This window comes from Camelina sativa, chromosome 11 (genome assembly GCF_030686135.1).
Source record: "Camelina sativa cultivar CO46 ecotype springtype chromosome 11, ASM3068613v1".
NCBI classification, from domain to species: Eukaryota; Viridiplantae; Streptophyta; class Magnoliopsida; order Brassicales; family Brassicaceae; genus Camelina; species Camelina sativa.
Window position 1 is genome coordinate 41,308,277 of NC_141890.1, and position 12,258 is coordinate 41,320,534.

The 12,258-nt window shown below is 37.9% G+C and overlaps 2 protein-coding genes across 5 annotated transcripts; one reads left to right on the top strand and one right to left on the bottom strand.

Moving 5' to 3' along the window:
- The first annotated feature begins 2,530 nt into the window (after positions 1 to 2,530).
- Positions 2,531 to 7,574, top strand: LOC104725641 (Tetratricopeptide repeat (TPR)-like superfamily protein). 3 transcript variants are annotated; one of them, XM_010444313.3, is made up of 12 exons: positions 2,531 to 2,919; positions 3,703 to 4,227; positions 4,309 to 4,425; positions 4,520 to 5,018; positions 5,298 to 5,336; positions 5,436 to 5,557; positions 5,755 to 5,901; positions 6,046 to 6,135; positions 6,221 to 6,345; positions 6,605 to 6,810; positions 6,903 to 7,027; positions 7,125 to 7,574. In XM_010444313.3, exons 2-12 carry the CDS (start codon positions 3,715 to 3,717, stop codon positions 7,317 to 7,319), a joined length of 2,178 nt encoding a protein of 725 aa, XP_010442615.1. In that variant the 5' UTR covers positions 2,531 to 2,919; positions 3,703 to 3,714; the 3' UTR covers positions 7,320 to 7,574. The 3 variants fall into 3 exon arrangements, with proteins under 3 accessions (XP_010442615.1, XP_087332298.1, XP_087332299.1); XM_087476172.1 differs by having other exon boundaries at positions 2,625 to 2,919; positions 3,703 to 4,425; XM_087476173.1 differs by lacking the exon at positions 2,531 to 2,919 and having other exon boundaries at positions 3,670 to 4,227.
- Positions 7,575 to 8,020: 446 nt separating this feature from the next.
- On the bottom strand, positions 8,021 to 11,335 carry MOL1 (Leucine-rich repeat transmembrane protein kinase family protein). Of its 2 annotated transcripts, none has more exons than XM_010444315.3 (2): positions 8,594 to 11,335; positions 8,021 to 8,490 (listed from the first exon to the last, which is right to left on the bottom strand). In XM_010444315.3, exons 1-2 carry the CDS (start codon positions 11,067 to 11,069, stop codon positions 8,186 to 8,188), a joined length of 2,781 nt encoding a protein of 926 aa, XP_010442617.1. In that variant the 5' UTR covers positions 11,070 to 11,335; the 3' UTR covers positions 8,021 to 8,185. The 2 variants fall into 2 exon arrangements, with proteins under 2 accessions (XP_010442617.1, XP_010442616.1); XM_010444314.3 differs by having other exon boundaries at positions 8,021 to 8,493; positions 8,594 to 11,278.
- Between the last annotated feature and the right edge of the window lie 923 nt (positions 11,336 to 12,258).

Sequence of the window (12,258 nt, forward strand, 5' to 3'; positions counted from 1 at the left end):
ACTGAATCAGTGCGCATGAACGGATATATAAACTGTAAAACACATAAACCCAGAAAATATCTGAAGTTTTCTTTTTTTTTGTTTCTAACCAGAAGTTTTTTAAAATCTGCAGAGAGAGCTGCTCAGAGAGAGAGGTATGGAGGGAGGAAGGGAGCAAAAAAGTGGAAAAAGCAAAGGTTTTGAAAAAATGTCGCATTTAATGATATCTGCAGGTGTCTTTATACATTAATGAAGTGAGAGAGAGAGAGAGAGTAGTGTGACGTCTTGTGTGAGTGTGTGAGTGTGTGATTACGTGTGTGTGCATTGTCACGTGATGATTAGTTTCCTTTCGCAGCAAGTTGGACAGATTTGCCCTCAAACTGTCTCATAAGTCATAACTGTGTGTTCGTTCTCTTTCGTTCGGCGGTTGTAAGCAATAATCGTCTACAAAGAAAGAACACCTAGTGATACAACAAATTTACGCCACGTGGAATGTTTTCAAACTGTAGAGTTTTTTCTAACGGTGGTAAGATACTGTTACGTGGGGACCGACTACGCACGTGAGGAAATCGACTTATTTTTTGTTAAACAGTTTGATTAATTTACTCCGTTAACGACATTTTGTAGTAATGAAATATGAATTCACATGTTCTTTTATTCACATTTAATTCGTTTTTTTTTTACTTATCATTTAAGCGTTAGTGTCTGTAATGTGCATGTATCGACCAATTATACATTAATTAAGACTGAATGTGTAGCTTTCTTTGTTGAGCTGAATCTGTATTTTTTTTTAATAAGCTAACAATATGTAAATGACAGTAGATTATAATGTATTTAACGCAATAATAACAAGTACTAATAAGATTGATGTTTTTGATTGGTTGGCAGTTTAACAATATCCACTAGCTAAAGAACTCGTCTGAGAGATGTGCATGTACTAATTAGTGATTTCTACTTACAAATCTTAGATAGACAACTATTGTAAAAGTAAAACCATCTTTTGTTATAATTTTTGGTAAACAAAAAAAGAAAAGTAATAATAAGAATAATGATAATTTAGAGCTTTAGTCTCGTCTTTATTTGTTATTATTCACTTTAGAATATAGTCTTTTATGACGTCCGGATAACGTATATAGCATAACACTTGCCTAATATTATTTTAGAACCTGGTTATACGATTAAAGTTCTTGTGTTTGTAAATGACTAATTTCAACAAATGGAGCATATACTATGTATATAGAATATTGTTTTTGATTTATGGACATTTTGTTATCAGACCAGGTTCGACGCCTCCTTTTCAGATCCGGTTTAATCTTGCATCCTGAGTCCTGATCCTTTAATGGTGTGGCTATGGGAAGTTAAGATGTGGATCACAAAGATCAGTCGCCCGGTTTATTTAATGACTAGTCGTTTGTCGTTATGTGGATGTAGAGAAAGAAACATTCAATAATGATAAACCAGCCAAAGGAAACGATGCATAAGTTCCTTTTTTATGTGTTCGAAAAAGATGGATTTACACTCAAAATTCATAATTCCATGCATATCAGCTGAATTGTCAAAACTGTTAACACCAACTAAAAAAAAGTTCAAACATTTACTATATATGTATGTCAGATTAATTATTATATTTAACTAGAAAAATGAGCATTTTCTACTTGTTTGAAATTCTGACTAAAAATAGTTTTAAGAAAAATCAAATTTAATGTAAAAAGATGTTGAAATATATATAACTAAGAATTTCATAGTGACTCCTCCGTTTATCCTAGAATTTCATAAACAGAGGAGTCACTATAATCGATTCTCCCTTCTTCCGTTTTGGATCCTTTGGAAAATCTAGACAAGTCGTAACAAGCTCATTTTTCAAAAGTTGAATCATAGTTGGCAGAGATCGTTTAAGGAAGCTAAGCAAGAAACGGATGAATGGCTAGCAATCATTCCTCAACCCTCAAGGCATGATCATTAGGATCCAAGTTCTACCATCAACTGCAAAAGGAATAGTTCTAACTGGCAAAAACCACTCTATGGATGGGTTAAATGTAATTATGATGGCAGTTTCCTCAATGGTGACAAACAAGTTACAACATGTTGGATAATTCGTGATGATCAAGAACATTTTAGAGAAGCAGGTCAAACAACAAGGTCTAATGTCAAGTCAGCTATTAAAGTTGAATGTCAAAGCTTAATCATTGCTATGCAATAATCAAGGAGGAGTAGATTCACAAATGTAATCTTTGAAGGAAATTGCCAATCTTTGATAACAACAATCAATAGGTCCTGTCTACGTTTTGATATTTACAACTGGTTACAAGATATAAAAGGATGGGCAACAAGATTTGACAATGTCATTTTTTGATGGACCTCAAGGCAATCGAATCACTTAGCGGATAAACTAGCCAAACTTCAGCGAGACAGGAACACATAATTTACTATGTATTTTTCAATTCCTCCCTGTATCTTAGCTGATTACAACTCCGTATCTTCTATTTAATAGTCAATGCAGTTCAAGGGTTAAAAAAATATATATATAACTAAGAAAAACGTAAACAGGCCTAAATGGGCCAAATCCTAAAGCTTGGGAAATTTGGGGTCCGAGTATGAGATGAATCAATAGAAACGGGTCTGGATACCTTAAAAACGGGTCGGATAGTGAGTTTTGGATCGCCGAGAGCAGAAACAGAAAGGTCAGTGCTTTGTCGTCTTCCACCGTCTCCGGACCAAAAGAGCTCAAGTCACGCAGCAACCAAAGTACAGATTTTTCGCCGTGTTTCGATTGCAGAAAGCGCCTTAGGCTTTTGTACTTGGCCAATCTGAAGTCAAACCAAAAAAATGTTGATGCGCCCAAGATTCCGATAGCAAAAGCCGGTCGAACCCGGGATTTCGACGACGAGCCACACTGGTCAACTTCGTACCCAATTCACGACCTAGGTCACCGAGAACGTGGTATGTGTTTTCTAATGCTTTCGATTGGGTTTAAGGGTCGGATCAGTTTGAGTTATGATGCACAATTTTATAGCTCTAGCTGAAAAATTGGGTCTTTTTTGGTACCTATTGTTCGATGAAACCCCTGAAAGGAGTTTTGGGCAATTTATAATGAACAAAGTAGGAAACTGTTTGGGTTTCAATAGGTGTGTATACCTATTGTTCGATGAAAGGAGTTTTGGGCAATTTATAATGAACAAAGTAGGAAACTGTTTGGGTTTCAAGAGTGAGCAATTTGCAGTTTAGCTCTCTTGTGGTTGGGGCTCTGCTAATTTAGTGTTTGGCTTTTCGAAACACCGTTTCAACCCCCACTCAAGCACTGCTAACGACTGCTACTCTCTCTGCAGGTGTATATACATTTTTCTTATTGAATTACAAACAACATCCAACTTTATGAATACTATGAAAATAGCACAGTTGACTTCCTTTTTCTTTGATTTTGTTCTACTCTGCTTCTAAGACTGTGTTAAAGGAGCTTTTTTTTAGGTGTCTGTTGGAATTTTTAATTGATCTGTGGTCTTTGTGGTTTTTTTTATTATCTCAAGTGTGTGTTGTGTTGGTTACTCACTATATACTTTGCCATAATTATTTTGGTACAATCTCACATTGCCAAATTCTTTGTACGTTTCCTAGTGTTCATGATTTCTGATCATTGTTATGTAGTTTTTTCTTTTACAGACCTCTTGGCATGTTTTTTATTTATTGTTTCTTATGAGTTTTATCTTTGATTTCTCTCTCGATCAGTGGCAGAAAGCTATGGAAGGTTCTGCAGTGGCGGAAGGGCTGTGGGGACTAGCGGATCACCACCAGAAGCTTGGTGAGATTGGAAAAACCATAAAGTGCTTGGAAGCCATCTGCCAGAGTCAGATCTCTTTCCTTCCTCTTGTTGAAGTCAAGTCTCGCCTCCGTGTCTCTTCTCTTCTACTCCGTTACTCTCACAATGTCAACCATGCCAAGTCTCATCTCGAGCGCTCTCTTCTTCTCCTTAAGTCTATTCCTTCCTCCTACGATCTCAAATTCCAGACTTATAGCTTGCTCAGCCACTGTTATCACCTCCTTGGTTCGTTCCCTCCTCAACGCAACCTTCTCCTCAAGGCTCTCGAACTCGCATCTTCTGCCCCTCAAGATGTTTCTGCCTGCCTTTGGTCTTGCAATTTCAACTCTCAGCTCGCTAACACGTTCATTAACGAAAGCGATTTCTCTTCTTCTCTCTCTGCTCTCGAGTCTGGTTTTTTCTCTGCTTCGCAAATATGTTTTACTGAGCTCCAGGTAGATTGTCTCTTGTTTATTTTTGCGTTTGAGGTTCAGGTGATCGTTGTTGTTAATTATTTGAGTCTGTACTGCAATCAGATGTTCTTCACAGCTTCCATGCTTCACGTTCATATCATACAATGGACCGATGATTATTCAGTAGAAAAGGCTGTTCAGCGATGCGATGAGATCTGGCAGACCATTTCTTCAGACAAGGTATGTTACTGTATATCCAAAATCTATTCTTTGCTCATTTCACTTCTGCTTGCTTGGTTTGTCCTGCATCAGCTAATTTCCGTTTCATTTGTAGACTGATCGCTGCCCTGGTTTGTTCTTCTACAATGAGATGTTGCATGTTTTCTATCGCCTCAGGCTCTGTGATTATAAGAACGCTCAGCACCATGTCGACCGCTTAGACCAGGCCATGAATGCTCATTCTCATAAAATGCAGGAGATCCAGCAACATCTGGATGAGCTGAGTTCAGTAAATCATAGTCTCTCCCGCTACGATCTTCCTTCCAGAGAAAGGTCGGCTCTCTCTGCAAGACAATCTCAGCTTCAAGAACGTGTAAACGCATTATCTCCATCTTCGACCACTGATAAGTCTCTGGAGTCTGCATACTTTGGCAACACAGATCGTGGATGGACAGAGAGGCTACTTCTTTCACCATCTCCAATTGATGGAGAGTGGCTGCCAAAAAGTGCCATCTATGCTTTGGTCCATCTTATGGTTGTCATATCGGGACGTCCAAAGGGACTCTTTAAAGAGTGTTCAAAACGTATCGAGTCTGGATTGCAGATCATTCAAGGTTGTCCTGTTATCCTTGTCCCTTGAAGTTCCCGTTATCTATTAATTTACTTCCTACCATTGCATTTTATCAGCATCAGATACATTCTTTCTCTTGTTGCACTGAACTCACCAGAAAACTTTGCCTCATAATTGAATCGGTGTAATTAGTGTTCCATTTTCTTAGTTCATGTGGCTTCTGTGAGGAAATTAGCCATCTGCTTCTTAGGATGCAAGTAAGAAGATTAGGGGATTCCATCTCACGGCATGACATGTTGTGTGTTTGCTATGTTTTATGCAGATGAACTGATCAAGCTTGGAATTACTGACGAAGTTAGAGGTTCAATCTACTTCTCTATTTTACCTACACTTAGTTGAAGCAACAATTCTTAATGTTGAAGCTCACATTTTCTTTTTCGTGTTTCCTCTCTCTCGGCAGAAACTGATTTACGGCGCACAGCTATCTGGATGTCTACGATTTTTCTTATTCTACAGATGCAGTTCCTTGAGAATAGAGTGGCTTTGGAACTTACAAGGTCTGATTATGTCGAAGCAGAAGAGGTAGATCATCGGTTTTTTTTTCTATATTTCTTGTTGCCTCCCTTCACCACGCCTCTGTGATGTAATTATTTACCTGAGTTAACCAGCTCTGTATGCATAATCGATCAAGTTCCCCTCACATTAGGCCCTATTAGCGGTCTTCTCTAGCATCATGCTTTCTTGAAGGAAAATTTTACTCTTAAGTATCGTTTGTGCAGGCTTTAGTTGAGATGAAAAATTTGTTTACTCGATTTCCAACGATTTTGCATGCTTCTGAGTGTGTGATTGAGATGCTCAGGGGGCAATATTCTCATTCTGTTGGTTGCTACGATGAAGCTGCTTTCCATTGTATTGAAGCGACCAAGGTAAAATTTATAACCTCATGTATATGATAGATAATCTCATGTATAGTTTTTGGAATGAGGTGTTCTATGTGCCTATTTGATATTAGTCAAACTATTTTCCTTTTTGCTGCCCATGATGATTTCACATATAAACTGTTATTTCAGCTGACAGGAAGTACGTCAATGCAAGCGTCATGTCAAGCTTTTGCAGCTGTTTCTTACCTCACTATTGGGGATGCTGAATCATCATCTAAGGTTTGACATTTTCATGGATGTTTATATACTCTATATTGCCAGTGAGCTTAAGAAGGCTGCTTTAAAACCTCTGATTTGTCTTTAGGCACTTGATTTAATTGGACCACTCAATGGAATGACGAATTCACTATCTGGTGTTCGAGAGGAAGCTAGTATTCTCTTCGCATACGGTCTCCTCCTGATGAAGCAACAAGATCTACAGGAAGCAAGGTATGTGCTCACTTCTCAGTTTGTCAAAGGTGGTTTGCTTTGTGAATACATTTGCGCATTGGTTTTTGTCTTAGCTGTTGAGGCCCCTACCCTTTTTTGTCTCCAATGATAATGATCGTGCAAAACCAAATTAGAGTGGATGATGCGCCTTATCTGTGTTCATAGATAAGAGAAAGAACTATGTCAAGATATGTCACTAAATTCATAGTATGTGAAGATATGATTTAATGCTCCAATGTAATGTATGATATCAATGCAGAAATCGTCTTGCCAAGGGTTTGCAGATCGCACATAATCATATGGGTAACCTGCAGCTCGTTGCACAGTATTTGACACTCCTGGGAAATTTAGCTCTTTCCTTGCATGACACCGTACAAGCCAGAGAGATCCTGCGATCCTCTCTTACACTTGCAAAGAAACTCTATGATCTCCCAACTCAGCTATGGATTCTATCCATCTTCACAGGTTATTATTAGACTCTTTTCGAAAAAAGATTTGTGTTTTTTTTTAAAGTATGACCTAGGCTCTGAGGACAACATCTGATTTGGTGATTACAGCTCTTTATCAGCAGTTGGGTGAGAAAGGGAACGAAATGGAGAACGAAGAATTCCAGAAAAAGAGATGGGATGAGTTGCAGACTAGACTTGCTGAAGCGCGTGGATCCATTCATCACATTGAACTGGTGAAGACCATATGCTCTCTCTTCTGTGTGTTATTGCAATAAGATATATCTCAAGCTAGGATTTATATAACCCAGTCTGCTTGTTTACTGCTTACAGATCGCGAAAGCTAGGATACAATTGCTTCAGGTCGACGATGCACAGGGACAGTCACTAGCAGCTTCTGGGCAATCAATGCAAGCGAATCTGGACATTCCAGAGTCTGTTGGTGTAGAAGGTCCATCACCTGCTCAATCATCTTCAAGGCTGGTTGGTTTAGACACCGGAAAAAGATGGGGAAAACGAAGGGTGTAACTTATAAAGACAGAGAGAGTACCTACGGTTTATATATTAAGTGTGAGTTGTGTAGATGTGTTTATTAAAATGGAACTGTTGTAGTTGTAGGACCTTCTAAGTTAGTCAGTGTTTCTATTCTAGTCTAGTAAGTTTGGTTTAGGGGCCGTTAAATTATAAGATATGGAATGTTAATACGCAGAAAGAGCAAAATGCTTTTTATTAAGTGTGTGTTTTTATCCGACATATATCTGAATGGATAAATCAAATTCAAAAGAATTCCTCAAGTAATAGCTGTTCTATCCCAACAAGTATGGACTATGGAACACAGGTCCAACGTTTATTGTGGCGAAAAAAGGATATCAAACTAGATGGATCACACTCATGCTTGATCTATGCATATGGTGGGTTTAACGTAAGCATAAGACCGCCTTTCAGTAGAAGCTGCAGTGTGCTTAGCAAGCATGTGGGTGTTGTTCTCTGCTTTGCAAACACTCGTGGTGGTGGGGAGTATGGTTAGGAATGACGCAAAGCATATTCACTTCAAAAAGCAGAACTGCTTCGATGTCCACTAGCTAGGCTATACACAAAGCAAGCAAGCTGTGTATTCTAAATCGGTGCTTGCATAAAACCAGTTAAGTCTTATATAATAAAGCTATGAGTTTGCAATCTTCATTTCATTTAGATGGCACACATAACATTAAAACTGCAGAGACCATACCTTTTTGAATGTATTATTAAACAAGAACAACATCATAACACAAAGATCCAGAAAAGAAAGAAAGAAAGAGAACGTTTTGGTACAATACTATATATATGAGGATTCCCTTTTTACTATATCTATAGGGGAAGAGGAACTATGTGCATATTAACATGGTTCTTATTACCTATTTAAACCTATTATCTGCTTCAGACAAGAACTTGAGTACATTTTCCATGCAGGGACGGTCAGACTGATTACTTCTTATGCAGAGAAGTGCGACCTCAACAACTCTTTTAACTTCTCCTTGTTTAAAATCACTAGAACTCACTTCGTTTTCTGTGTATACTTCTCGTAGAAGAACATCCTTTGGCTTGTTCTGTATCATTCCACCGGCATTCATCAGCTTACCATTTGTTAAGATTTCCAAAATAAGTTGTCCAAAGTTGTAAATATCCTTTTGCTGTTCCTCTCTTATTACGTTCATCTGATCTGCTTTAGAGAGTCTAAATGTTAGAAACAACAAAAGAGGATGTGCACATGACCTACATCTATTTATATACACTAGTGCTAAGAGAATTTTGTGTTTCATTACCTGTGTTTGCAGTTGAAGACACCAAGCCTTTGTTCAAATGTTGCATGTATTTGAACCCAAATTCACCCAAGCAGGGCTCCATCTTATCATCATCGAATAATATATTAGTCGACCTCAAATCTCCATGAGGAATTGTAGGGTAGCATTCATGGTGAAGGAAGCAAAGTCCCTTTGCAACTCCATTGATGATCCTCTTCTTAGTTGCCCAGTCTTTCTTCTTTGTCCTCATTTTCTCAGCTAGAGTCTCGGTATGCAGGTTATTATCATACAACACATACACAAGATGATTGTTGTAACAAAACCCTAGCAACCTGACCAGGTTTACGTGTCTTGCATTCCCCATCTGCGTTAAAACGTTCAAAACAACACTCTTCTTCTTGTCTAGCAATTCGATTTTTCTCACTATGACTGTTATTCCCGTTGGCAGAACTGCTTTGCTCACTGAAGCTGGAACTGCTTCAGTAGGTTCAGGTGAACCAAAGCTCCTCAAAACATCATCTGCTGTGAATTGAGGGAGTCCCGCGAAAGACACCATCTTCCATTGACCTTGACTTCTTTGACGAATATAGTACAACGCCAAAGTTGCAGCTAACATTAGCAGAATAGAGACTAGACAAGCTACCACAACAGACACAAGCTTCCTTGAGCTGTAAGCTGAACATGATTTCAAAGGAATCCCACATAGGTTTGCATTGCCTTCATATGCATGTTTCCCCATTGATTGAAACACTTTGTCTGATGGGATGGAACCACTCAAGTTATTGTATGAAAAATCCAAGACTGTCAAATGTGGAAGCTTTGCAAATCTCTCAGGAATCCCACCTGTAATGCTGTTTCCAGCTAAATCAATCTTCTGAAGAGAGCCACAAGTGGAAACAGTTGGTGTTAACATCCCTGATATATCGTTATTTCTCAACTCAATAACAGTGATCGATTTGCATGATGCAAACTCAGGGAGAGGACCAGAGATACTGCAGGATGATGCAGAGAAGTTCTGAAGACGAGGAGCAGACCAAATCTGCGGTGGAAGCTTGCCTCCTAGCTCAGGGTTATTGGAGATATTGAAGTAGTCAAGTTTTGTTGCTTTGGATATATCTAAAGGAATGCCTCCTGCGAGTTTGTTTCTAGAGAGGTCTATGTATGAGATATCAGGAAGCTGGCTAAAGCTAAAAGGGATCACACCTGAGAATGAATTATCTTCAAGCCTGATACGAACTAGCGTGGAACAGTTGGAGAGAGATTGAGGTAGAGCTCCAGTAAAGTTATTGGAGAAAAGCATGAGCTTGTAAAGAACACCTCTTGAGCAAATACCTTGTGGGATTTCACCTTGGAAACTGTTGGTTGAAACGTCGACCCATCTAAGCTTTGAGTTCATCCCCAAGCTTTTGGGAAGTGAACCAGAAAAGTAATTGTTCCATATGAAGAGAGTATCCAAAGAAGGTAGCTGAGCAATTACTTCAGGGAGAGTCCCACTCATTTCATTGTACATAAGATTCAATAGCCTGAGATTCTTGAAACCTGCAAAACTCTCTGGTATGGTACCAGAGAGGTGGTTGTCTGAGAGGTCTAAGTTAACAAGAGAAGTGATTTGTCCAAGCTCCCATGGTATTTCCTTAGATAGATGGTTCTTGAAGAGGAACAAAGATTCAAGCTTTGTGAGATTGCTGAAATGTTTTGGTATGAAGCCAGAGAGATTAGCTCCAGCGATGTCGAGGTACTTGAGCTCACTCATGTAACCTATTTGCCAAGGGATCACTCCTTGGTATGAGTTATACCCAATCTCCATGTGAGTCAGAGTTGTGAGATTCCCAAGCTCTTGTGGTATGTGCCCACTTAGCAAATTCCCACCAAGGTGAAGAAACTCAAGACTCTTGAACGAACCGTACTGACTCGGGATCGAGCCAGTGAAGTAACTCCCCGCAAGATTCAGTACCTTGAGATTCTCTAACTGAGAGAGATGGATCGGTAATGGACCGGAGAAGCTATTGCTCAAGGCGTCGAGAAAGATCAGATTCTTGAGACTTGAGCCACCACCGTTACCGTCGGGGAAACGTCCGGAGAAGTTGTTCCGGCTGATGTCAAGGCTTCTGAGATTAGTCAAGTTGAAGAAGATCTCAGCCGGAAACTCACCGGAAAACGAGTTGTCGCTGATGTTGAGTTCAAGGAGGTCAGTGAAGACGAGTAACTCGTTTCCTGGCAAATCCCCTGCGAGATTCTTGGAAGAGAGGTCGAGGGAGACAACAGAGGTCGAGTCTTGGTTACATCGGACACCAGACCAAGAACAACATGCGAGAGCTTTGTCGGAAACTCCGGGAGTGATGATAAACCAGTCTTTTAAGCTGTTGGAATTGTCGGTGAGGTGGGATTTTAAGGAGAGAAGAGATTCTGTTTGAGGGTCAGCTGCAACAGAAGTCAAGAAGAAGAAGAGGAACAGATAAAAGCAAGAACAGAGTTTATACTTCTTAGAAGACTCCATTAGAGTTGGAAGAAGAAGAAAAGAAGAAGAAGAAGAAGAAGAAGAGGGTGTGAGAGATCTGTAAGAGGAAGCATAAAAGCTGATAAAAGAAACACAAAAGATGATTAGCAAATCAAAATCAAAATCTCTATAAACAGTGGAAAGAGACGAAAAGTGAGAAACACTTTGATGGGGGAGTGTGCTTTTGCTTTTGAGTGAGATAAAGCTGAATGCATTGATTGCTCTCAAATATTTATACTATACGATACAATATTTTTAGTTCTTTTGTTTTCTTGGATTCTCTCTTTTTCTCATTATAAATTTGATCTTACTTGAATTAATAAATAAATGTTACATTACAATTTACAACCTGTAAAATCATCATCATCATTCATCATTCATGTTTTTGTCTATTGTGTGTGTTCACAGTTTATATTACTAAATTCAGTTTTGTTTTTTTCCTAAATTTAGTAGGAGTATGCTTTCAAGTAAATATAAAAACTTTCAATCAATATACAATACTAAAAATTATGTAAATAGAATAAGTAGATGATTTTTTCTTCCAAAATACTATTATTAGTTTTAATTTCAGAAATATTATTAGAATATTTTTTTTCTAAAAATATCATCAAACTAAAACTAAATTTTCAACATTCAAAACTAAACTGTAAATCATAAACACTTAACCATACCCCGTAAACGGTTTACCATAAATCTAAAATAGTTAACTCAATTACTCAAGTCTCAAACCAAAAAAATGTATTTTACGTTTATTAATTTTTGTGTTGTTTTAGTACTTTAGGAAAAATAAAACTTTTGCGGCATTTAAAAAAAAAACAAATAATGATATTTTTGAAAGAAAAAAAAATAATCTTACAATGTAGTATTTTGAGTTACTCTTTAATTTATATAAGTTAGAAAGATGCAATAAGCTAACAATTGAATTACACTCTACAATTTAGTTTATTGTTTTATTTTTAAAACTAATTTACATATATTAATATTTAAAACTATAATGTAAAAATTCAATTTAGCATATGATAAAAATACGTATATAACAACTAGGTTAGGAGGGAGGATGAGAGGATCCGTCGTTAATAACCTTATAAAAAATGTTTATTAATTTATTCATCTGTTGCCGTAGATCTTGATCTCCATCAATGTTTCAAACTTTGACCAAATTAACCAAATCTATATCAAAATGTTTTGA